At 38.6% G+C, this 23,767-nt stretch overlaps 10 protein-coding genes across 10 annotated transcripts; 2 read left to right on the top strand and 8 right to left on the bottom strand.

The window, feature by feature from the left end:
• Positions 1 to 455: 455 nt before the first annotated feature.
• On the top strand, positions 456 to 3,925 carry RHIMIDRAFT_240759 (trypsin-like serine protease; the record flags this gene model as incomplete). The annotated part of the gene is made up of 6 exons (XM_023609445.1): positions 456 to 837; positions 897 to 1,069; positions 1,125 to 1,216; positions 1,300 to 2,157; positions 2,218 to 2,309; positions 2,364 to 3,925. 6 exons carry the CDS (start codon positions 456 to 458, stop codon positions 3,923 to 3,925), a joined length of 3,159 nt encoding a protein of 1,052 aa, XP_023462959.1.
• A 59-nt stretch (positions 3,926 to 3,984) lies between these two features.
• RHIMIDRAFT_49811 (uncharacterized protein) lies at positions 3,985 to 4,968 on the bottom strand. The gene is made up of 4 exons (XM_023615324.1): positions 4,941 to 4,968; positions 4,724 to 4,885; positions 4,418 to 4,668; positions 3,985 to 4,361 (listed from the first exon to the last, which is right to left on the bottom strand). Exons 1-4 carry the CDS (start codon positions 4,943 to 4,945, stop codon positions 4,045 to 4,047), a joined length of 735 nt encoding a protein of 244 aa, XP_023462960.1. The 5' UTR covers positions 4,946 to 4,968; the 3' UTR covers positions 3,985 to 4,044.
• Positions 4,969 to 5,010: 42 nt separating this feature from the next.
• On the bottom strand, positions 5,011 to 5,745 carry RHIMIDRAFT_246223 (HMG-box; the record flags this gene model as incomplete). Its single annotated transcript, XM_023610288.1, has 3 exons — positions 5,011 to 5,388; positions 5,456 to 5,601; positions 5,655 to 5,745. 3 exons carry the CDS (start codon positions 5,743 to 5,745, stop codon positions 5,011 to 5,013), a joined length of 615 nt encoding a protein of 204 aa, XP_023462961.1.
• A 971-nt stretch (positions 5,746 to 6,716) lies between these two features.
• On the bottom strand, positions 6,717 to 7,196 carry RHIMIDRAFT_49834 (uncharacterized protein). Its single transcript, XM_023615325.1, has one exon. The coding sequence runs from the start codon at positions 7,149 to 7,151 to the stop codon at positions 6,900 to 6,902; it is 252 nt and encodes an 83-aa protein (XP_023462962.1). The 5' UTR covers positions 7,152 to 7,196; the 3' UTR covers positions 6,717 to 6,899.
• Positions 7,197 to 8,698: 1,502 nt separating this feature from the next.
• Positions 8,699 to 11,512, bottom strand: RHIMIDRAFT_218762 (MCM-domain-containing protein). The gene is made up of 6 exons (XM_023607359.1): positions 11,389 to 11,512; positions 11,210 to 11,337; positions 9,509 to 11,156; positions 9,188 to 9,456; positions 9,067 to 9,135; positions 8,699 to 9,007 (listed from the first exon to the last, which is right to left on the bottom strand). Exons 1-6 carry the CDS (start codon positions 11,476 to 11,478, stop codon positions 8,794 to 8,796), a joined length of 2,418 nt encoding a protein of 805 aa, XP_023462963.1. The 5' UTR covers positions 11,479 to 11,512; the 3' UTR covers positions 8,699 to 8,793.
• An 82-nt stretch (positions 11,513 to 11,594) lies between these two features.
• Positions 11,595 to 14,018, bottom strand: RHIMIDRAFT_315516 (uncharacterized protein). The gene is made up of 9 exons (XM_023615000.1): positions 13,908 to 14,018; positions 13,785 to 13,857; positions 13,608 to 13,730; positions 13,452 to 13,555; positions 13,043 to 13,402; positions 12,793 to 12,984; positions 12,511 to 12,732; positions 11,784 to 12,452; positions 11,595 to 11,730 (listed from the first exon to the last, which is right to left on the bottom strand). Exons 1-9 carry the CDS (start codon positions 13,953 to 13,955, stop codon positions 11,629 to 11,631), a joined length of 1,893 nt encoding a protein of 630 aa, XP_023462964.1. The 5' UTR covers positions 13,956 to 14,018; the 3' UTR covers positions 11,595 to 11,628.
• Positions 14,019 to 14,322: 304 nt separating this feature from the next.
• RHIMIDRAFT_315517 (uncharacterized protein) lies at positions 14,323 to 15,622 on the bottom strand (the record flags this gene model as incomplete). Its single annotated transcript, XM_023615001.1, has 2 exons — positions 14,323 to 15,186; positions 15,283 to 15,622. 2 exons carry the CDS (start codon positions 15,620 to 15,622, stop codon positions 14,333 to 14,335), a joined length of 1,194 nt encoding a protein of 397 aa, XP_023462965.1. The 3' UTR covers positions 14,323 to 14,332.
• Positions 15,623 to 16,779: 1,157 nt separating this feature from the next.
• RHIMIDRAFT_263408 (uncharacterized protein) lies at positions 16,780 to 17,591 on the bottom strand (the record flags this gene model as incomplete). The annotated part of the gene is made up of 3 exons (XM_023611666.1): positions 16,780 to 16,876; positions 17,101 to 17,474; positions 17,510 to 17,591. Coding segments are annotated over 3 exons (546 nt in total), but the record flags the coding sequence as incomplete, so codon positions are not given.
• A 178-nt stretch (positions 17,592 to 17,769) lies between these two features.
• RHIMIDRAFT_309274 (uncharacterized protein) lies at positions 17,770 to 19,959 on the bottom strand. The gene is made up of 4 exons (XM_023614592.1): positions 19,635 to 19,959; positions 19,160 to 19,576; positions 18,796 to 19,111; positions 17,770 to 18,742 (listed from the first exon to the last, which is right to left on the bottom strand). Exons 1-4 carry the CDS (start codon positions 19,932 to 19,934, stop codon positions 17,901 to 17,903), a joined length of 1,875 nt encoding a protein of 624 aa, XP_023462967.1. The 5' UTR covers positions 19,935 to 19,959; the 3' UTR covers positions 17,770 to 17,900.
• Positions 19,960 to 21,383: 1,424 nt separating this feature from the next.
• On the top strand, positions 21,384 to 23,573 carry RHIMIDRAFT_49881 (uncharacterized protein). Its single transcript, XM_023615326.1, has 9 exons — positions 21,384 to 21,438; positions 21,496 to 21,659; positions 21,709 to 21,765; positions 21,828 to 22,099; positions 22,157 to 22,307; positions 22,360 to 22,568; positions 22,641 to 22,939; positions 23,004 to 23,149; positions 23,215 to 23,573. Exons 2-9 carry the CDS (start codon positions 21,657 to 21,659, stop codon positions 23,347 to 23,349), a joined length of 1,272 nt encoding a protein of 423 aa, XP_023462968.1. The 5' UTR covers positions 21,384 to 21,438; positions 21,496 to 21,656; the 3' UTR covers positions 23,350 to 23,573.
• The last annotated feature ends 194 nt before the right edge of the window (positions 23,574 to 23,767 follow it).

The following is a 23,767-nucleotide window of genomic DNA, read 5'->3' on the forward strand; positions in this document are numbered from 1 at the left end:
AATCCTTTCAGATGAGGACCATGTGAGAGATACTTGTAAAAATAATGCGTATGTGTGTATGTGTATGTGTGTACCTGAGCGGTGTTACATTTGAGTTGTAAAAAATCTATTGTTTATTTACTTTGTCTACAACATTGATGAATATGTCCTGTTTATGAGTGGTTTCTATATATATCGTTATCTGACTTTTTTTTTTCTTCTTCTTCTTGTTTTGTATAGTCCCTTTTCATAGTATGCCTCGCATAAACTATAAATGTGGCTTGTGACCTTGAACAAGGGTTTATCTTTGTCATTGGATAACACTCTTGATTTTTGTTCTAATGCAGCCATCTGAGCTGATTGGATAATAATCATTATAAAAAAATACTCTAAAATTTCAAACACAGTTGAATAAACACTCAAGCCGACGTAATAATTCCTGCTTTTCATTTTCTTTATATATTTTTTCACTTATGATGGATGATATTCAGCATCCGCTTGTCATGTCTTCTACACCACCTTTACGTGGTCCTGTCGATTCACCAGCTCCTGTCGCTGCAGACGAAATGGCTACCAATTTAACCGCTCACCGAGATAGCATGTCGGAGGCAACCAATAAATTTGAACAGCAACCGTCCGCTTCTGCCGCCTTCCGTGGACGATCCAAATCGGTTGCCTTGGGTACTTATGCTTGGACTTCAAAGCCTCCTCGCCCACCTGTCGACTACTTTTCTTGCTCTACTGCTTCAGGTGTTCCTTATAAGGCGAGATCTTGGGAACCCACCTTAGAAAGAGCCATCAAGGCAATCGTCTCGATCAAGGCAAGTCATGTCCGAAGTTTCGACACAGAAACTTCAGGTAAACTACTACTTCTTCATGTCTTTAAGGCAATGCTTTTTAAAACTTATTCTTCTTAGGTGGCTATACCGCTACGGGCTTTATCGTCGATGCTGCGAGAGGTATCATCCTCACTAATCGTCATGTAGTATCACCAGCTCCTATCGTTGCTCAAGCTGTCTTGACAAACTATGAAGAAGTCGATCTTCAGCCAGTCTACCGAGATCCAGTTCATGATTTTGGATTCATGAAGGTAAATATGCTTATTCATTGTTTGTTCTACTTTAATAACCTAGACCTTTTCCTAGTTTGACCCCTCACGTGTCAAATTTATGGAGCTGGAGGAGATCAAGCTTAGTCCAGAGCGAGCCAAGGTAGGATTGGATATTCGAGTGGTTGGGTAAGCGTTTTTTTTTTTATGCATGAAAAAAGGATTTTTGTGATTAAGTCGCCGATCCATTTTATGTGGGGATGTTTATGTAGTAATGATGCAGGTGAAAAGCTGAGTATTTTGGCGGGCACATTAGCAAGATTGGACAGAAGAGCACCTGAGTACGGCATTGGAGAGTACAACGACTTCAACACGTTCTATCTTCAAGCTGCTTCCGGAACCAGTGGTGGATCGTCAGGTAGTCCTGTATTGGATATTGATGGTCATGCCGTCGCTCTTAACGCAGGTGGAGCCAGTAAAGCATCTTCTTCCTATTACCTTCCACTCGACCGGGTTGTGCGTGCATTAGGATACATCCAACAAGGACTTCAGGTGCCACGAGGTACTCTTCAAACCGAGTTTGAATATTTGCCCTATAATGAAGTCCGTCGCTTGGGTCTCAAGGCAAGTGTCGAAGAAAAGTTTAGACGCAAGTTCCCTGAAGAAACAGGTATGCTCGTCGTTCGTTCGCTTTTGCCAAAGGGGCCTGCTGATGGTATCTTGGTCCCTGGTGATATCATCGTTGGATGTAATGGTAAAATGGTACCTCACTTTATTGGACTGTTCTCGATTCTTGATGAGAAAGTCAACCAGGAGGTCACCCTGACGATTAGCCGAGGCAAGAAGGTTCAGGATGTAAAAGTAACCGTGCAGGATTTGCATTCGATTACACCTAACCGGTTTGTCGAGATCGGCGGCGGCGTTGTACACGAACTATCCTACCAGCTCGCCAAGTCATACTCCCAGCCTGTGGGTGGTGTTTATGTCGCTACATCTGGCCATATGCTTGCAAGTGCAAGTGCATGGCGTAAGAGTATTATTGTAAGCGTCAATAATGTGCCAACCCCTAATCTGGACGCATTTATTGACGTGATGAAGGCTTTGCCCGATGGTGCCCGTGTTCCAATCAGGTATAGATTATTATACAAATAAGAAAGGGATTCCTAAAGCTTTTTGTTATATATATATAGATTTTATGCGCTTCATAAAGCGTACAAGGATAAGGTCATGATTATGCACGTTGACAGACACTGGCACAAGTTTAGAATTGCTGTTCGAAATGGTATAGTATATACATATATATGCAAAAGTCATGTTATAACTGTATACATTATAGATCAAACCGGACTTTGGGAATTTACCGACATGCCTCCACCACCCAAGACCATCCCTTACTCTCCCTCAACTGCAAGCTTCCCTCCATTGGATCCCTCGCTTGCTCTTGCTGAGAAACTGATGCCCTCATTTGTGGCCATTGACTTTTACTTGCCGTATCTGGTAGATGGTATGAAAGTAACACAATTTTACGGTACAGGTTTTGTCTTGTCTGTCAATCCACCTTTGATCATGTGTGATCGCGATACGGTCCCCATTGGCTTGGGCGATATCTTCATTACCTTTGCCAATTCGATTATTATCCCAGGCCAACTTTTGTTTCTGCATCCATTTTACAATTATGTCATCTTGACGTATGACCCTAGGTTAGTTGGCGATACTGTTGTGAAGCCTATCGAGTTTAGCAACGTTGAATTAAACCAGGGAGACGAAACAAACTTTATTGGCATCGGCAATGATCATTCAATCATTCTCAAGAAGGCTACAGTCTCATCTGTGTCTAATATCGGCACGCGAGAATGTTCTCCTCCTCGATGGCGAGCGATGAATGTGGAAGGTGTCAAGATTGACGACTCATTGAACTCCCAAGGCGGTCTGCTGACTGATGATCAGGGTAAAGTACAAGCCTTTTGGATCAGCTACTCGTCTCAGAACGAAAAGGGTAAAGACATCTCGTTTATGTCGGGTCTACATTCATCCATTGTCAAGTGTACACTCGACCAATACTTGGAACATGGCAGCAAAATGGTCTTTAAGGGCTTAGATGTTGAACTCTGGACGATGCGTATAGCAGCTGCTCGTACGCTAGGCCTAAATGACAAGTGGGTGAAAGAGATTGAGAGAAGTGGATCAACGCGACACACTCTGCTTTATGTCTTGAACGTCTTGGATGAAACAAGCGACTGCGCCAAAGCGCTTCATGTGGGCGATGTGATCCTAAGTGTCAACGGTAAGTTGGTGACACGTATGTCGCACATGACACTTGTGCATGAACATGACAGTGTCGAGATGGTTGTCTTACGTAACGGCCAAGAGTTGACGGTCAATGTACCGATGAGTGAACTCAGTGGATTTGAAACAACACGTGTGATTGGTTGGCAAGGCGCTCTTATTCAAAAGCCTTACAAGTCTGTACTCGAGCAGGTTCGCAATGTGCCTACAGGCGTGTACGTTTCTTGTACACTGTACGGTTCACCTGCCTCTAACGTGCTTCGTCCTGGTGTTTGGATCACTGAAGTTCAGAATAAGCCCGTGAAGGACCTGGATCAGTTCCTGGAAGTAGTACATACCTTTGAAAAGGAGCTGTTGAGTCGTCGTCGATCAAGCTACATTTCAATGTCTAAGCAGAAAAAGGTTGTAGATGACGATTTGGATGCTTTAAATGCAGAGGATACAGACGAGGAAGATGATGATAACGATGAAGGTTATATTCGTATCAAGACCGTGAGCAGAAATGAAACTGTACGTGTGGTTGCTCTTAAACTAGATTTACATTATTGGGATTCTTGGCAGCTAGTACGGGACGAAAAGGCAATCTGTGGATGGGCTTCTGATGACGCTTAAAAATTGTTATATATGTGTATCCTTGTACAGTTTCTTATAAAGCGTTTTTTTATATCTTTATACTCTTTCTGTATTCTGTTCTGGTGCATAATAAATTTGTGAATGTATCAAATATGTGTTTATTTACGACGAGGAGAACGAGAACGACGTCTGTCATAGGATGGTGAGCGAGAACGTCTTCTGCTGCGAGATGGTGATGGAGAGCGTCGTCTATAAGGTGGAGAACGAGAGCGACGTCTGCTATATGATGGCGATGGGGAGCGTCGTCTATAAGATGGCGAACGAGAGCGGCGTTTGTCGGAAGATGTTGATCGAGAGCGTTTTCTCTTGGACTTCTTCTTCTTTCTGAAGTACTCTGCCATAGGATCTTCATCATCTCCTTTGCTTTCCTTCTTTTTTTTCTTTTTCTTTTCCTTTTTCTCCTCTGCTTCATCAACTACCAAAAAAAAGTTTTAGTTATTGCAAACGCAAATAAAAAGAGAAAAACAGTACCTTCGACATACTCTGGTGCTACATTCATCAAGGGCCCTTCTTCTTCAGAGTCTTCTTCACCTTCCTTCTTGTGCTTTCTTGGTCCATAAGAATGATCGACACGAATGGTTCGACCCAAGACCGTAGCGCCATTCAAATTGTCTACTGCTAATATTGTACTTCGCTGATCCTCATATTGCAAAAATGCATAACCTTTTGATTTTCCAGTTTTTCGATCGCGAACAAGTATGATGTGCATTATTTCACCATATCTACAACATGTTTGTTATTCCTACATTTTGTCATTTTCTTCTTCTTTTATCTTACTGTGAGAAAATGCAAACAATGTCTCCTTCTGTCAATCCATAATCTAAACCACCTGCAAATATCCAAGCACTGTTTTTATATTGTGCGTGCCATGACGCATCATCTGACCAATTTCCATTGCTGATCTCTCTTTCATTGATTCGCTGAATCTCTTTCACAACACTTTAAGAAATGTGTTAATAACTTTTCGACATTCAGATCCACTTTTCATATATACTTCATTATAATTTTTTATTTTATTTTTTTTAAAGAAAAGAAAGGCTTTTTTTATTTATTTATTTCTTGATTTATTCCTTTGCAGGTTTACCAGCTGATGCATTGTATTCTGCCAACTTCTTGCGGTATTCTTCATGCAGTTTATTGGCCTTTTCAGTGAAAGGCTTCTTTTCAGATTCGGGCAACTGTGCATATTGTTGAGCTATCTTTTTAGTCTTTTCTTGAATTGTCAAGCCGTTTACTGAAGGATCATCTTTCTTAGCTTGGAAATATAGCATATAGGCATTCAAAGGCTTCTTGGGTTTCTTAGGATCCTTAAGCAGAGGCAATTTGTATTTCTTTCTCAAGAGATTTTCTTCATAAAACTGTTTTGATGTTGCGCTGTTTAAAGCCTTTTCCATTGCTGCGTCATGATTTTCCTTCTTTTCTTTATAAATATCAAAGTATTTCTGTATGCAGGGGGAAAAGAAAGTTAACATACAAAGACAATGAAATTGTTATAACTCGTTTTTCTACCTTCTTGTCTTGTTCATTCATGGACTTCCATTCAGCAGAAATATCCGCCATTCTTTGGCCCATTTTTTCATTCTTTGCACCCTTCAATTTTTCAGCTGCAAACATTTGCCAAGGAGAAGTAGGTCTAAAGGGCACATTGGCAAGAACTGGACAAAAAATGAGTGAGCGTGTGTGTATTGACATATAGTTCAAATATTACTGCTAGTAAACTTTGTAGGGTTCAGGTGTTTGCCGGAGCCAATGTTACGTGTTTGAATGGACAAGTGACCAAATTGCTTAAGAAATGACATTGTGTTTATCAGAAAGAAAAAGGACACGTAAAAAGAAATTTATTGATGCAGGAATGGGGACTGGCCGGCCACGCTAAATTACCGGTGCTAAAAAAGAGTCACATATCCAAGCTTATTGGGCAACGAAACTCATTGTGAGATACAATTAAACAATCTTTTATTTATTGAACCCAAATGGGCAAGTTTAAAGAATAAAAGAAATATCTAAAAACTCTCCGGGCTTGGGGTAGAAATGCTGTGGCTTGAAGAAAGGAACAGAGAAGTGGAGCTCAGGAAGGAGGGCTATTGAGAGAACAGTAAGTGGAGCTTAGGAATTCGCTATGATCAATATATCCTTTGCTGACGAAGAAATTGGCTATAGCTTGCTTGACAGGGCCTTTAAGGTAATCGAGAACATGAAAGATACGACAAGTAAACAGGCAACGCGCGGCGCATGCCCTGTTCGCTTCGTTCCGATCGCCGCGATCGGGATCACGAAGGTACGAGGGATCTAGCTTTAAGAATTCTAGTACTCGTCCAACGTAAATAGCATCCCTGGCCAGGATCGTCAAAGAGGCCAGACAAGAACGGCTAAATGAATCGTGAGCAGGGATCAGCCTCGTTGGGCAGTCCCTGATTTAAACCATAAATGGCCTTGACAAACTTTTGTTCTGCATTCATTAAATTCATTCGCATTAATTTCACTGTAGCTTGTATTCGTGCGAGCTTCCCAGTGCTAGATTGATCAACGATGCGTAATAAGGATGTGACTGTATCCATCAGCATTGGTATATCTCTGATGCTATGCATATATTCAGTATAGTAGCTTGAAGTGTTTTAGAAAGAGTATTTATTTTCAATATAAATAAAGACAACAGTAGAAGTCGCTTCAAAACACACATTTATCTATTAAAGATTATTCCCAAAAGCCAATGTTTTGCAAAGAAAACCTAAAAGAGAAGAAAAAAAGATCAGCAACGATGCCAAAAGACTTTTAAAGGCTCCGATTGCTGTTGTGACGACATTCTTCAGGTCGGCCATTGACCATCGGAACAAGGGCCAGGCACCCATAAAAACCATCAGACCATCAAATACCAAGCAGCCTGCAAAGACCCGCAGTAGCAGGTGTACCGCTGGAGCATGCATTAGCTGAGCCTTGTCAATTGTCAACTAGCTTATGTACCCTTTTGCGCCAGCCAGACAGCAAGAAGCATCACCAACAATCTGTCACAGCTGTGATCTCTGATAACCAGCTCCCAACTATCTACTAGCCTCCCGTAAAGATTCCAATCGAATGCCCATAACTTTTCTCTTGGATGCCTGAAAGCCTCCAGTTGAGTGATGAAACGAACGACCGTTGTCAGTCCAGGACACGTGTTGAGCATCATAGAAAGAGATTGCATAGAAATCCTTGAACACACAATCATCGCCTTGCTGAATAAGTTTTATAAAAACTTACATTGACTAAAAAGAGTAAAAGAAAAAAAAAGTATAAAGAAAAAAGAAAGAGGGAAAAAAAGGGATGAGAGCAAACTTCTCTTTTTATACCCTTTTCTTAGTTACGTGGGGTTATTGCTTTCTGTGTTATCAATAAATACGGTTTACGCTCACACTTTTGTTTATTTCTAAAGTATTTCATGTCTTTTAAAAGTTTGGCCTATTTTTTAATACTTTTTCTATTCGCTTATATTTATATACTTTAATGACGTCGTTCATCTCTATTTCTATATAGTAAAAAGATTAAAAGACAATAAATTTCACGCATTCTTTGTTTATATCACACGTTCCTAGGCTTATTTTTTTTCTTATGACTTTTTGCAAGTAAAGACCAGATAAATACTATTTTTTAATAGCTGCTATATGAAGTAATAATCTTGTATAAAGAAATGAAGCAAGTTATGCATAAATCAAAAGAACGTCGTCACCAAAAATGGTAATAGCAAGTGACAGACGTGTTTCGAAGCCCTGTTAACCCATGAAAAAAATAATTTTACTTTGAACAACGAAATGGATGCTTAATAAAGACATTTGTGTATATGATAAATAGCCAATAAATAAACTTTTTCTTTCTGAAATAAGACAGCAAACAATGGCAAATGTAAAATATCTTGCAAAACGGCAAAAAGTAGCCCACATGACACGCGCGAATATAAAATGTTAGAGTGATGCTTAACATATTTCATTTTCATTGTATTTTTATGATGTTTAAACAAAGGGAAATAGGGCCACTGTGGACGCATTGAAACTATAGATAAAAAAAAGCATATGGAATCTAGAACCCTTTTGAGATCAAAAAGAAAGGAAAGAAGCGAACAAAACCGAGTAAGGAGGGAACGAAAGAGGATTAGCTCGACAGATATCGAGAGGAGTGAAGAGATGGAAGGCATTGGAGGAACCTTCGTCCTAAGACAGGTGGTGGAGGCGGCATATCTCATCATCGTGGGATACACTTTATTCAAAAATTATTCGCACACTGATAGAAAAATGATAATTTCAGACAACAAATGGTAACAAAAGAGACAACAAATAACGATAAGAGAGCTCATCAGAAGCAAAAGAATGAATAAAGAAATGATTAGTAAACTAGCCACGCGTTATTTATGAGTGTTGACCACATTTATCTTATATCTTTCTCAAAAAGATGATGTCCTTTTTGTGTATTAAATGCTGTCTTTTAAGTAATAAAAAAAAGATTGGTAATCAACCAAAGTGTAAGTGTTACTGATATTTTATTGTGTGTCAATATTTTCTATTAAATATGCTTTGATGGTTCAATTACAGTGCCCGTGGGCAGTGCTGTATGGGCCATACGCAAAATTTGTAAGCAGGATAACTGCGTATATATCGTGACGATGATGTCTTTTGGTGTCATTATGGCTATTTTCTCAAAGAACACTCATAGGCGTTCAATGATTACAGCTATTTCACACTATTTATGCTTTATATATGTATATGATCATGATTGAAAATAAACGCTTCAATTTATTTGCTTCTCTCTTTTGTTCTTAAGTCTACAATTAAAAAAGTATATATATATATATGTATATGTGTGTGTATACAAAGATGCTCTTAGATACGATAAATGACACCATCACTGTACATGATTTGATTCTGGTTTGACATTTCTACTAGTGCTGCTTCTGTTTCTGTCAAGCTAAATGCTTCTCTTGATGATAGTCCGTTATTGATGGCCATAAATACGGAGTCAAACGTTTGACTGTCAAGGCCATCATTGGCTTGCTGATTAAAGAGATGGTTAAGTCTTTCTCTGAATAATGCCAATCTATTTAAACAAGTTGAGGTTAGAGAGAGATATCCTGTATCCAAAGGAGAAATAATCACCTTTGAGGCTTAATACTGTCTGCTTGTCCATCTCCTTCCATCTCATGATCAACGTCAACAGTTGTCTGTCTAAAATAAGCAGTTTAGATAATGTTATAGATAGATGACCAATATCACTTACGTTTCTTCCATCTCAACATCTTCTTCCATAGCTGTGGGTTCTTCTTCAATTTCTTCTTCATCTTCGTCAGATTCTTCATCATCGCTTTCCACCATCTTTCTACGCTTAGCCTTCTTTGGCTTGATAACTTCTTGGAACATGGCATATCGTAATACTTCTGCTGCTGCTTTCGCGTCTCTATCATCTACTGTCTCGCTCAATCTAGCCTTGGCATGTGCAGTAGATAAACGAATCAGCGTTTCTAATGTACGAGCTGTGATAGGAGCAGTCTATATAAAAATGAGTCCTTGTTCTATGCATGCATGTATAAATGTATATTACCTTTTTCCTATTTGAATCGTCTTCCTTATCGTTTCTTAATGATGTGTACACGTTAATGATTCTATCGGTCGCACGCTTTGTCAGCACAGGTTGCACTCTATTCTTTACATAGTAAATATATTTTTTGACAAAACTTGATTTAAGAATCTTGTTTTGATTTCTCTTTGATACACCAGCATGCAGAGCAGGATTGAACTTTTCATATATTTCATCATCCTCAGCCAACGAATCACCCAGTTCGTCACCAATGATATCATCAACTGCTTCAGTAATGGGAGTGCCTTCTTCTGTTCCGGGTTTGATATATCTGTGCATGCTCAACACATGCTCTGAAATCTGTCTGTCACGTACCTCATCAACTGTGTCAGTCACGATAAACAGCAAGTCGAAACGTGACAACAGAGAATCAGGTAAAGCAATGTTTCTAGTAGGATCCTTTGTCAGATCATACATGCCATAAATAGGATTAGCAGCAGCAATAACACTGCAACGAGCGTTCAAGGTGGTATGAATACCAGCCTTAGCAATAGTCACTGTCTGTTGTTCCATTACTTCGTGAATTGCAACACGATCAATATCACTCATCTTGTCGAATTCATCAATACAGACTACACCACGATCTGCCAGGACCATGGCACCAGCTTCCAGTCTTCTTTCGCCTGTTTCTTTGTCGCTTGTGACAGCAGCAGTTAAACCCACACCAGAGGAACCACGACCGGTGGTGGCAATAGCGAGAGGAGCAATGTTTAAGACATATCTCAAGATTTGAGATTTGGCAGTCGATGGGTCACCGACCATGAGCACATTGATATCACCTCTGATATGTGTACCGTTATCCAAGTTCTTTTCAACACCTCCAAGCAACATCAATAATACCGCCTTTTTAATATATTCATGACCCCAGATGGATGGTGCCAAGGATTGAGAGAGCAACTTAAACGAGTTCTTCTTGCGAGCCAATTCGGTAATTCGAACAATATCGTTATCCGTGATCACAGGTGCAGCGATACCACCACCAGCCTTAGTACTTAACAAACTGATTTCATTACAGAGGATAACTGTCTTGAAGGTAGAGCTTGTCTGATTGGCATTTCGGTTACCAAGTGAACGGTAGATACCAACAATGCTCACACGGTCACCCGGCTTGGCTCGGTCAACGAGATCATCATCCAGGATGACATCTACTGATCGAGGAAGCTGTCCAGGAGGAGCGCGTTCGGGCATTTCCTGAATACTCAATGTCTGGTGATCACGGTATGTACTGTATCCAAATTCGGTAATCAGTGCATTACCGTCTTCGTCTTCCTTGGGATACACTGCACCGGTGGGAATTGAGTTTCCGGGCGTAGTCGCGTCGCTGTATTCTCGCATAAAGTGTCGGTTATTCTTGGGGTTAAAGTGGACGGATTTGAGCACCTTAGGTCGAACTAAAGAACAACGAGTGACGATACCTTCGATGCACACCATCTTTCCCAAATACATTGCTCGTAAGGTACGAGGGTTCACATGGTGATCACCAAAACTACCCTTAAATCCAACATAGAATGGCTTGTTAAAGTCGTGTTGTTCCTTATCACCAACTGCTTCAACCAGTTCTTTCAAGGCTTTGTCAAAGGCAGGTAAGCACTCTGAGGGATTGGTCAAGAGACTAGAAAGAGAAAGTGAGTCATGAACCATATCATTACAAGCTATTCCTCTTACTCATTGGCTAATTCTCTATTATAATAGCGAAGAGCATCAATACTGACAACAAGTCTACGTTGGCCATTGGCAAGCATAGATGGGATCAGGTCCCGATATGCGCCTTTCTCGGAAATGCCTTGATGATCCTAACTATTTATTCAGTAACTGTGTTTATATAGTAGTGCACTGTTTATTACTTCATGAGAAAGGAATTCCTTGAATTGAGCCTTTCTTTGTTCAGCTACTTCGTCTATTAAGGTTGCTATTTCTTGTCTATTATCAGCCATTTATCGGGTTAAAAAAAAAATACGAAAAAAAAAATTTCAAAACTCGCGTTTTTCGTGAATTAGTGTGACCTGCTTTTAGGCAAAAGAAAAAAAGGGGAACAGTCTAAAGTCAGATTGTGCCTGAAAATGGGTTCGTGTATTATGTACATTTTATTTAATAGTAATAGATTGGATTCTTTCCTCTACTGCGTCTGCTAAAGAAGAGCCACGAGGGATGATAAATCTTCCATTGTAATGAGGAGTACTTTGTGCCTGAGAAATGAATTTTAGTTTATAAGAGATAGATAATACAAGACTCTACTTACAGTATGCATGTGAATGATAAAATCAGATGCAATTTTTTTGGTAGTAGGAGCCTGACACTTCTTTTGGAATGTCATGACAGCATCAAAAAGTGACATGCTTTCTTCATTACTTAAACAGTTCAAGAAACCCCAGATAGCAGGAAGCAAAGAAACTAGATTATCTGCTCTAAAACTAGAACTACCTGATGTCATCGTATCATTTGCTTGATAACCAAGTGAGTCAAAGACAAAACCCACAACAGTTTCAGTCCATTCGGGAACTTGGTCATCTTGTGTCTTTTGACGTTTTGATCCGAGTTGCATCTTGTTTCTTTGCATAGTTTTTGCCAAAAGGTATAAAGAAGTCAATTCACAGAACAAAATATTCATATGTAGCAAGATTTCATCTGCCTTCGACCCTCTGTTGCCTAATGAATCAGCACCAAAAGGAAAGTAGACGTGGAAGCGCTTGAGTGTCGTCTGAAGGTGTTTGTTCAACCACTCGCCTGACATAGTGCTTATCTTTTGTGAGCTAACGACGGCTCTCCAGAGCACAACCGAGATTTTCATGACTTCGTATATCAACTCGAGAGCAGATGTCATCGAAATGGTGCCGCTTGATACAAACACAGAGGGGGCTGCTTCTAACCATGAGGCTACCAGAACAGGTTGGAAGGCCTCAATCATGCCCTAGTAATATTTCATGAATAAGGCTCTCTTTTATCTCGTTTCATCCATTATACTATACCTCAATACTATCAAGTCTATCATCTCTACTGAATTCAGTATTGTTCACATCAATATTATCCGATTGCCCTTTACTGCCTAGCACATTAATGGTTTTGTTGTTATTGTTCTTGGGTCCTGAAGACTCAAATAGATGAAGATGTGAAAATGTCGCGAGTTTATATTCTTCTGATAAATTTGGTGCCGTTGCAACAATCATAGGATGAGCAGGCATATACTCATTCTGTCATAAAGCGTAAAAGTAAATTCCAAATTGAACAGACTGTTTGTTTCTTTTTCTTACCTTTGTCTTTGTGTTCCAGATGACAGCTTCTCCTTTGACTGAGTTGTTATATTTTTCCATCTTTCGCTTAAATGATTCCTTTGAATGTTTACTGTCCAAATAGTTCAAAAAGAACCAAAACTTGTCTTGGTTGTCCTCAGAAAGTCCTGCTTCAAGGAACTTGGAAAGACTAGAAAAGAATCCCAGTTTGTTCTATATAAACACAGAAAGGTTATTAAAATGTACATGCATTTTTTTTAAGTAATAATACCTTGTGTATATGTAGATGTGATTTTGTAACAGCTGCCTTGATAGAAGCCGTAGACGTGTTGCTTCCAATCATCATAGATGGAGCGCTGGTTTGTGACGATTTGTTTGCATCCACAGAGAGTAGACTCATATAATTTCCTCTGATCCTATTCCAGAATTTGGAAACAACCACATCAGGAGCAATCTGTATCCACAAGTTCATAAACTTAACAGCATCCAAACGAACATCTTCAAAGATATGAGTCATGGCTGAACATGTGTACATGATCAAGATGGGCATAAATGGCTGAAGTTCAACTTTGTCTATTTCCACAAACGTCTCCTGAAGGTAGCTGAGGGTTGCCTTTCTGACGTCTCTATCCTATTTCATAATGTAAGATATAAGCAATATGCTATGGATAATAACTTACTTCGTCGATAAATAGCTTTAATAGCCCATTAACAACTTGTCCCAGTGAGGATATCAGTAATCCTGGATTCTTTGAACAGATATCACTCAGTCCCAAAAGAGCCTCTGTAATAGCATTAGCTGCTTTCTCTCTCTTTTTTCCTTTTATTGTTCTAACCTTTTTTGACATTTGCATTAGGATGCCTTAATCTTACAAGTAGATCTGACAAGGTAAGATTTCTACTTGTTGTTATTTCATGAGATTTATCTTCATTGATGCTTTGATTAGGTAGAACAATGCCTATAATTAAATTAGCTGCCCTGCTTTCTACTTTATTAATACTCTCTTTTTTACTTTTAGATCTAAATGAGGTATCTGTAAAGTTATCTGGTACAGCCTTCTTCTTGCCGACTTTTAATTTCTTTTTCTATAAAATGTGTAAATAAACAAGTATGTATGCCTTTCTCTATATTTTACTTGAAAGTCTTCATTTTTAGCTTGCTTCTTCTTTCTAGCATTAGGCATGGTAGATAACAGTAAATGATCTATCAGATCTCAAAATTTTTCTTTTTTTTTTTTGTATTTTTTTGTAGGAGCATAAAAGCCAAATTCTATTTATTTATAAGTCACGTACCAAAGGCAGCGGTGAACTAGGAAAATCGAAGTACAAGAAAATAAAGTAAATAAAAGGAAATAAAATCAATATGCTATCCTGACTATGGAGAAGTGAGGTTGTCAGTCCTTGCAAGGGCTAACGACTGCACCACTCGAATAGCTTCTTGAAGCACCAGGGTAGGTACGAAAGGCGTAGAATCAAAAATAAAACGCCAGTGTGCTTTCCATATCATCAACAAGCTGCATCCAAAGATGCTAGAGGAATCAAGAGGTTGCACTGAATTCTGTTAAGGGAAATTCAGATGTAAGGTTGCCTGCAGTAGTGCATGACGAGACCATGGGGACATAGGAAAGAAGTGGGCCCAAATGAGCTTCCAAGCGAGGTACTTTTTTCTACAGTCAATTAAGAAATGACAAGTGGTTTCTGAAGGCGAACCCCGATTGCACAGACGGCAGAAAGGAGAGAAAGAGGGAATAATCTTGTGTAGATTGGAAGCGGCAGGCAGCTTACCATGAATCAAACGAAACCAAACGTTTCGAGCCGGCAAAGGAACATCCATGCGCCAAAAAGATTTCCAAAACCTGACTGAATTACCTAGTGCGACTGAGGACTCTTTAGCCTGTGAAAGGGATGCTTTACGAATAAGCTTTCGCATGTGAGAAGGCTGGATTAGCTGGGTCTGACGATCGACTAATGGGGTAACCAGCGGCAGAATTGTATCATCGATGGTGGTTGGACCCAAAGTACCATCATGTAAGCCAACTTGAGAAGGCAACATCAGGCGAGAGAGGAAAGGTGATAAGCACACAGAATGCGAGTCTAACAATTGATACAATCGAACAACACGGTTACGTCCGCGTTTCACAACGCGCTTCTCTTCTGCTGTTAGTCTGCGTTGTATAAATTGCAATTGAGGATCGAAAATGAAAGCATCCTGCACCTGAATATTTGAGTAGGAGGAGCGCTTGAGCAACAAAGGACCCTCAGAAGGCCAATCAATAACCTCAGAGAGAGGTAATACCATAGAGACAGACGCTGAGATTGGAGTGGGTTGTGACATATCCGCCTCCAAGGAAAGCTTATGCTTCTGTAAACCAGGGAGAATGTCAAAAGCGCGGAACCATAACTCAAAACTTTTCTCTTCGAGAACGTTAAATTGCCACTACAATTAAGAGGCCACAACTCGATCTATTGAAGAATATTAGAAGCCATTTTTTTCAAATGTCTTTGACTTACCCCGATTACTGGCATCATGGCCAGTGTCCCAGCATTCTCTTGCATTTAGGAAGGATGCGGTCTTGTTTATGAAGTCAAGGTTGGATTGACTGATTTTTGCAGATACTTCAGGAAATGTTTCCTGGAAGAGTAACGAGCAAAGGCCATAAAGGCCAATGGCGAGGGCAGACAGGTTGTCTCTAGACTTGGTGACTTTTTTGTTTGGCACCAACACACAGTCAGGATTACGACACAAGAACGATCCTTTGACCTTTGTCTTGATATCTTTGCCTTTTATAACCTTTCGATGGATGGGGTGGTCCAGCTTGGAGAAACAGTACATGCATGTTTGTGATGTCATGTTTTCATTTGTGATACACACATTGATGTTCATACCATGCATGCACTGCTTCGTTGGCTGTCAAGCGAACCCCACCAAAATCATGCGCAGCTTTGATTATGTCCTGCCAGTAATCTAATGCTACCACTTGGGATAACAAATAGACTAGGCGATCTATACGCAAAGAGCGAGAGCGGCCAAGATAAAAGTTCTTCAATTGGTTATGATACGATTCTGTTGGATTGCTAGTGTGGAAAGAAGCAATCTATAAATAGACAGAAAAGTTAGATTCTAGTAAACTGAGACAATAATCATTAATGATTACCTGCCTTCACGCTTTTGACCACAATTCCTTCCTTGGGAGCCACAAGCTGTTGAAGTACGCAAGGAATACTTCAAATCCCTTATTTTCAGCAAGGAACAGCTGATGAACCCAGATCAAATACTTCTGGCGCTTCTGAATACATCATGCTATTGAGATTAGTGCGAACACGATCTCTTACCAGCTTCATATCTTGAGTAGACTTGCTTATTTTCATCTAAATGTTATAAGATGTTTAATATCTACATTAAGCCCACGTTTAAAACTTACGCCTCTCTTGATGTGGGTTTCCTATGTACGCTTGATATGCCAATGGCATAAAAATATGTCTACATTGGCAAAGACTTCTCTTATTTCAGCTGTCTCGGCAGAACTACAATCTATCATAATTCGCTTCATGTTCAAAGAGAAGTTGGTCTTTATCCAGGTTAATCACTGATGTAAAGTAGGAATGGTTTCTATATCAGTGATGAAAAAACAAACAGATAGACCTCTGTTCGTGGTGCAGTTATGAACGACGATAATGAACAAGTAGCTATCTTTGGAGCTGTCCGTAATAGACTTGCATGTTTTGTGAGTGCTATCGATACACCATTCTTCAGCTTCTCCAAGGAATTTCTTCTGCCAATCAGATACCCATAAGATTAGGAACGGACCATTTTCATGGGTACGAAAAAGAGTCGAGCAGTTTTTTTTCTTCTTCCAAATACTTCATCCGCTTTTCACAACTATGCTTATCGCGACAACTTTTTCTTGATAGCTAGTTCGTGTGAGCATTGATGATATTCTTTACATCTTGGTAATTGATTAAAAGTGACATAGGGAAGCTACTGAATGACTTCTTCTTTTCAAGCTATAGAAAGTTAAATTATTATCGTGTTTAATAACAATACAAGGATGAAAACAAGCATCATTACCCCAATGAGGCGTTCGTCATCAATACGTAAAAATTGCTTGATGGTTAATGTATTGGTTGCAGTTGTTGTTGTTAGTGCTCGTGTAATGTGTAGAATAAAAGCAAAGAAGTGATGAGTCTCTGTTTTATACTTTTTATTTGAAGTGAGAGAAGGAGCTCATAGCAAAAAGAAATTAGGTTATTTTAAAAGAGGTCGAAGTACTAATTAAGGTACAAATGTAATCTCACACGTAAAGATTAGTATTAGACATGGTCAAATACAACAATGGTTTTCCAGTCCATATTTTCGCTGATTTTTTCAATTATCCATTGTTTGATCTCAAAAGGCAAGCGAGATTTCGTAATTTCCTTGATATTCCAAAGACAGTGACCAGGATGCTCCCAGTGGTATTCAACATGGATTGTGCCGTCCGTCATGACATGTTTCATGATTTTGGCAATGCAACCTATCTTGATAGAAGACTTCATAGCAATACGGGTCTCCTTATGACGCATAATATCTAGTTCGTTACTGCGACTACCTTGATCATTATCTACAGACGATACAACGCTAGTAGCATCAATAGTACCTGTGCTATTCTTAGCTTTCTTCTTATCGGCACCAGCATGATCACACAAATAGAAGGTAGTGTGGGCTGACAAAGCTTCAGGAATGAGCTTCCCGATGAACTAGGGATTGCTTGTAACGGGATATTGTCGTTTAAATACCCACTTAGCAAGCGAGAACGCGTCCTTTTTGAGCCATTCCTCGAACTTATCAGACGTAGTAAATATAACGGTCTGAACACTTTTCTCATAATCTGGAATAGTAGGGCAAACAAAATTAACAGTAATAGAGATGGAAGTACTTTTAAAGTTGGTAGAAATTTCAGTAGATGATGTATATTTAATAGCTGTGTGAACTGTTATGGATAAAGGGTCATAAAATATAAAATATCATTGTGGCTGTTTTTCTACAGGGCGTATCTTCATTTCCTATTTGGGACTTATTTAGGGGACCTGTCAAATTTATGTCTCGTTTCAAGTGAAAACACACACTATTTTTATTTTCTATATTATTTTTAGTCTACTTTGATACTAGCAAAAATTCTGTGTAAGAAATATAAGCATGAGAGGTAGCCAACGGATCCAGTGAAAAGAGTGAGCATCAGACTGAGTAAGAAGGAGTATCCGAAATACAAGACTGTGCTCGTGATAGTGTTGATGTTTAGCTTGGTGAAATAATAAAGGATAGAATACAAGAATACATAGAAACCAGTAGCGCCTGTGGTCAAAAAGGACCGCCATGACCAATGATACTCTTCACTGCAGAGATGGAAATAGCACATAAGAATGGCTACTTGGGTACAGGTCAAGATGAGGATAAAATAGACAAGGAAAAGGAAACCAATGCCATAATAAATACGATGGAACCAGATCGAGTTCATAATAAAATAGAGTTCAATAAAGATTGCGCCATAGGGTAAGATACCACCCATGAGAATAGATGGGATACTACGAAGATACATTGGTTGATCAGGAATCTGTCGTGGAATTTGATTCGTACGGACAGGGTGCTCAATACGAGGTTGGCGGAAACCAAAATATGATCCTGCAACACTAAGAGGAAGAGCAATAATGGCCCAAAGTGCAATCAGGGTGATCATGGTTCCAAAGGGAACAGCTCCAGAAGAGTGGGAATGGATCAGGAAGAGATTCATAGAGAACAAGAAACTCAAGATACAGCCTGGTACAAGGGTTGCCGTAAGCAAAATGTTCATCTTCCAGTTCTCTCCACCGTTCATCTTGTAGAGGCGAGCTGATATATATCCTGAAGTACAGCTGGAAACCATAAAGAGTATAACCATCACTGTTCCAAGCGCACCACGGTTGGAGGGTGATAAGAATCCAAGGACAGCAAACACTTTAAATTTGTTAGTTATTTTTTTTCTCCTCATTGTCTTGTAAGGATCTTACCTAGTGTTAAGCCGGCCATTGCGACAACTTGAATACCATTTCCGACAAGTACAGAAAGAAGCATGCGTCGTTGCGGAGGTCTAAAGACGTCACCATGAACTAACTTCCACCCATAATCCTCCTGGACATCTTCTTGTGCCTCCACGGCATTGTAGCGAGAGATATCTTTATGCAAAGCGCGTATCAAAATCATGGCAACCATACCTGTTAAAAACAAGACGATAACAATAGAATTGTTCAAAGAAAACCAGTGAATGGAAGGATCCTGGATACGCAAATAGTTATCCCAACGAGTAGCCCAAGGATTATCAGATGGCTAGCATCAAATCAGCTTTGTTGTCTCGAACTTTTCAGTAATAATTACCTGCCAGGTGACACTATAAGTATAAACGACTTGATCGCCTGCGTGTAAAGTCATGGGTGAATCTGATACGACAAGTTTTCCATTTGCATCAATGGTTTGTTTCCGACTTGAAGGAGTGACGATCACACCAACAACTCGATACTTTCCATCGTCACGTCGATGAATAGAAATCTTGATGTCGTAGTGATTGTTCAGGTACTTTCTCTCTCCTTCAGAAGCACCAAGTGCAAAACCGATACTGTAATATTGGTCGTTTGTGCGTTCATCAATTGTAATGTGAGCTGCTGGAAGACCATCGACAACCCAATTCATGGCGTAATCATTTGCAATACATTCATTAATAAACTCTACATCCTTAGCAGGAATGGCATCACTTTTACATAGAATCACATCCGCGAGCCCTTTACCGAGTGTAAGCTGTAATGACAAGAATTAGACATGTATACGTGTATACATATACACATGTACACGTTACCTTGAAAGGGGATGTCATGATACGATCACCAAATAATACTGAGCCTAAGCTCTCAGGTTGATTTTCAGGACCACCCTCAGGCTTGCAAAAGTGAAAGCGTTCATCATAATAATCATAAGATATCAGCGACTTTTGCTGATTGGACATGGGAGTAAGTGAATTGACGAATAAAGGCACATTACTATCGCTCGTATAGTCGTTTGGAGCAACACCTGGTAAGTACAAGGCTTGACTTGGGCCGCAGAATAAGAATAATGTTGATATTAGCGTGCAAAGGCAAACTAAAAGCAGCTTTGCCATAGTGTATCTGCAGTGAATAAAGAGCAACAAAAAAAAGCGCAGAGCTGGGCTTGGATTTTAGAGGAGTGATCATTCCCAAAATAGAAAAAATGCTCACATACTGTGCTTTCACTCTCAATTTGCCAGATGTTTGAAAATACCACCCAGTTTTTTGAATAATTTTGGACACTTGTGTGAGGTTAAATTGCCCAATATTAAAATGATTACAAAGGTTCTTTATTCAAGAATTTAGGGAATACATTGATTGAGTGCTGGATGAAACTTTGTACACGTTCAACAGGAACATCTATCCTTGCTGCCTTAAATAATATTTGAAGAGAATGTTTCTGCATCTGTCAATTCACTTATGATTCAGTCCTTCAATACTTTTCAGAACACCTCGATAGGATTGAGTTTAGGCGAATAGATCATCTCTAATATGATGGGGTTAACAACATCAGGAGAACGGATCGGGGTATTATCCACAGGCGTAGCTATCAAGAAACAAAAGATCAGAAGCTATTCGTCACAGTTGCACTCTTGACATCCAGTTTATTGTTATAAGGATGATAGGTTAACATCAAGAGAGGAAGTTTTGCCTCATTTATATCCGCAAGAAGATATAAATGTAATGTTTGAAGCTATTATGCTATTAAATTATCCAATTGGTATTGTCATATCTTTATTAATTCACGAGAAACCAAAACCAATAAAAAATTCATGGAGAACAGGTGAATATGATGTAAAGGTTGTGTGTTTCAACTTGATTAATGTATAATAACTAATTTTTCACATTTTTCTTATATCTCCAAATTGGAGCAAGCTTTCTTTTTTGGAGAGGTTATGCCTCTTTATTATTATCATCTTATTGCATCTTACGTTCTATAATTCTCTTCCTTTTCTTTTAATCATTGAATTCCCATTTTATAATATTTACAGTGTTTAATGTATAACTCTAAAACTCAAAATACATCAATATGAGGTTACTATTTCTTTTTTCAATCTTCAAATCAAAAAACTGACCGATGACAGACTTGCTTTGTGTCTTTAGTTGGGAAACAAATGATGGCAGTGTATATGATTCGATAGAACTAGCAATAACTCATCATCAGCAGTGTTTGTAGACATAACATGTGCCTCAAGTCCTGAAATAATGACATACAGTGAAGCTGGGAAATATTGGTTAATATAGAAATTTTAACAGTCTTTCTACCTCAATTTTTACCAAAGCATCTGCAGCAACAGGCTTGTAGAATTCAACTTATAGCTCACAATCAAATCGCACTTGAGCTCCAATCTAACAAGCGATCTTCTTGTCTCGAAGTTCGCAGTTTGTGGTTTGCCATCTATCCGTGCACATGAATGAAATATCAGCCCTCGTGTAACGTTAGTGTTTAGAATTATCGCATAAAACTTCAGTTTGAAGATTTGCGAGTTTTCTTTTCTTTCATTTATTTTTTTCTTCTTCAAATTATAAACATGAGCAGTGCCACTGAAAGTATAAAAATACCACAATTTGTTGAAGGCAAGCATAGTCTACCACTAAATAATCGCGTCTTATCAACAGATTTTATTTCTATAGTTATACGACACTTCTTCTTCACCAATGATCCTGGGAATTACAATTTACTTCATTTTTATAACTTAAATAAGGATTTCATTATTTCTAATTCAGACGAATGGGAAATAAAAAGCGTATAGAAGAAAAGATTTTTAGATGTCGCTAAACAATTAAATAAAGATATGGTGAGTGAAATAATAGTACTTACTCAGCAATTTCTAAACATTGCAATAGCTTATCAACCACGAGCCTGAGCCAGACTGGAAAAATCTAACGCGTTTGGCTTTTGAAGTATAATTTTTTATTGAAACCTATGGTAAATAGCACTAATATATTTTTGTATATTAAAAAAGCTCATGGCTAAAGAGCGCACAACGACTGCAGTTAAAACAATCACAAGGAAAAGAAAAATTAGCGTATCTGAAACGCCGTCTACATCAAGCGCCAAGGAGACATCCAGTTCTGTTATTAGCACTAATACCGTAAAAACTTTAACCTCTGCTAGCTATCAAGCTTTATCCACAACTTTCAACCAAATGTCTGAAACAAAGAAATGGAAACTCAAAGACGGCATTTACACCGAAGATTTACTCTACGACTACGCGATATCAAGAAAGAGAGAAGAGTAATATACGTCTTCAGCCGTTATCTGAATTGTTTACTGAGTTTATTCTATTCATAGCTTATCCCATTCATTTGTGATCAATATGAATGATAGTCAATTAAAAGTTAAATTTGAAGAACATTGGTGTATTGTCAACAACAAAAATACCAAAATACTTCCTTCCATTCCTGCTGACCTGTCAACACATCTCATGGAGATTTCTACTCTCGTAAGATATTTGGTTTTAAATTATTGAAGTTTGTAACTAACTCTATGTTTAGAAAACGTATAAAGAACTGGACTCCTTAAAAAACTACTGTTTCTATGAACAAAAACATCTATACGTATCAACGGAATGTCTTAGAACAGTGATAAATACATATAGAAACGGTTTTTTCAGTAGAACAAAATTACTCGAAGTTGATATACTTGTTAATATTTGGACCATTGTTGACCAAGTAATTAATTCATACGATCTACAAGCGAAAAGGTTTATTAAAACGTTGTTCTGTTTGTAACCATTTATGTAAATACCTAACATTTTTGATGTTGTTATTCATAGAGGAGAACCTAGTTCTGTATCATCAAGCGCTAGGAGAAATAGAGATCGTACAATTGAAGGAATGCAAAGAAAGAAAGTTGGAAGAAAAAATGATCTAATTATTTGTAGCAAAAGCGGGATAGAACTAGGTTGTGGGGAAGCAGGGTTAGATCCTGAAGAATTCGACACTAAAGTGATTGTTGAATCCAGCCTTAAAACCCCGAAAACCATGCACGATATGTTCATTAGATTGTGCAGGTCAGTTGATAATAAGCAAGAAGTAATCAAAAAGTTACAAGTTGTCGGATTGGTCTTTTCTCGTAAATGAAAAAGATGAATTGTTAGAATACATACATTGTAGTGACAGAAATTTTGTATTTTTAGGTTGTAAGATACGTATGTTGATTATGGACTGTCCAGATGGATATGTTTGCAGATTAAGAGGTACTACAGCAGCTGGCTTTAATGGAGAAGAGAAAGCTCTTGGGCTTGACTTATACAAAGTTTACCAATTGATTTGGATGGCCATGGTAAAAAAAAAAAAAAAAAAAGCATGTTATAAATCATTTAGATAATTGATGAATTTATGTTGCAGGAAGTATGCAAGGAAGTAGAAAGCATAGTTCAAAGTAATAGAAGTACTGCCGCAATCAAGTTTGACTCTGACGACAACCACGCTGATGATGAAGTATACCTTCCTGATTGTTTACGCTCTCCCAAACGAGATTGAATTTTGCTCTTTCATCCATACCCACAAATAAAATATGCGATTTGATAATTTCTTTCATTTCACGTGTGTACCTCAATATTATTGAATAGTCTATTCATATTATATTTTACACATTAAAAAACGATCATAATCAAACGACTTTATTGATAGAAGAAACGTGTTGTTGTTATACTTTGCTTGGTTTCTCTAAATATAAAGATACTACTTTATACTTCGATACTGACAGGATTAACCACGAGAAGGTGAAAGTATATCTAATCCCAAAAAATAAATCTATTAAAAAAGCACAGCATAAGGAAGACCAGGACGACACCCAATCCCCGAATGACTCTACACAATCACAGGTAGATACCCACAATTGAGTACTAGTGCAAGAAAAAGAAAAAGAAAAAGAAAAAGAAAGCACAGCATAAGGAAG

This window comes from Rhizopus microsporus, assembly GCF_002708625.1.
Source record: "Rhizopus microsporus ATCC 52813 unplaced genomic scaffold scaffold_18, whole genome shotgun sequence".
Lineage (NCBI taxonomy): Eukaryota > Fungi > Mucoromycota > Mucoromycetes > Mucorales > Rhizopodaceae > Rhizopus > Rhizopus microsporus.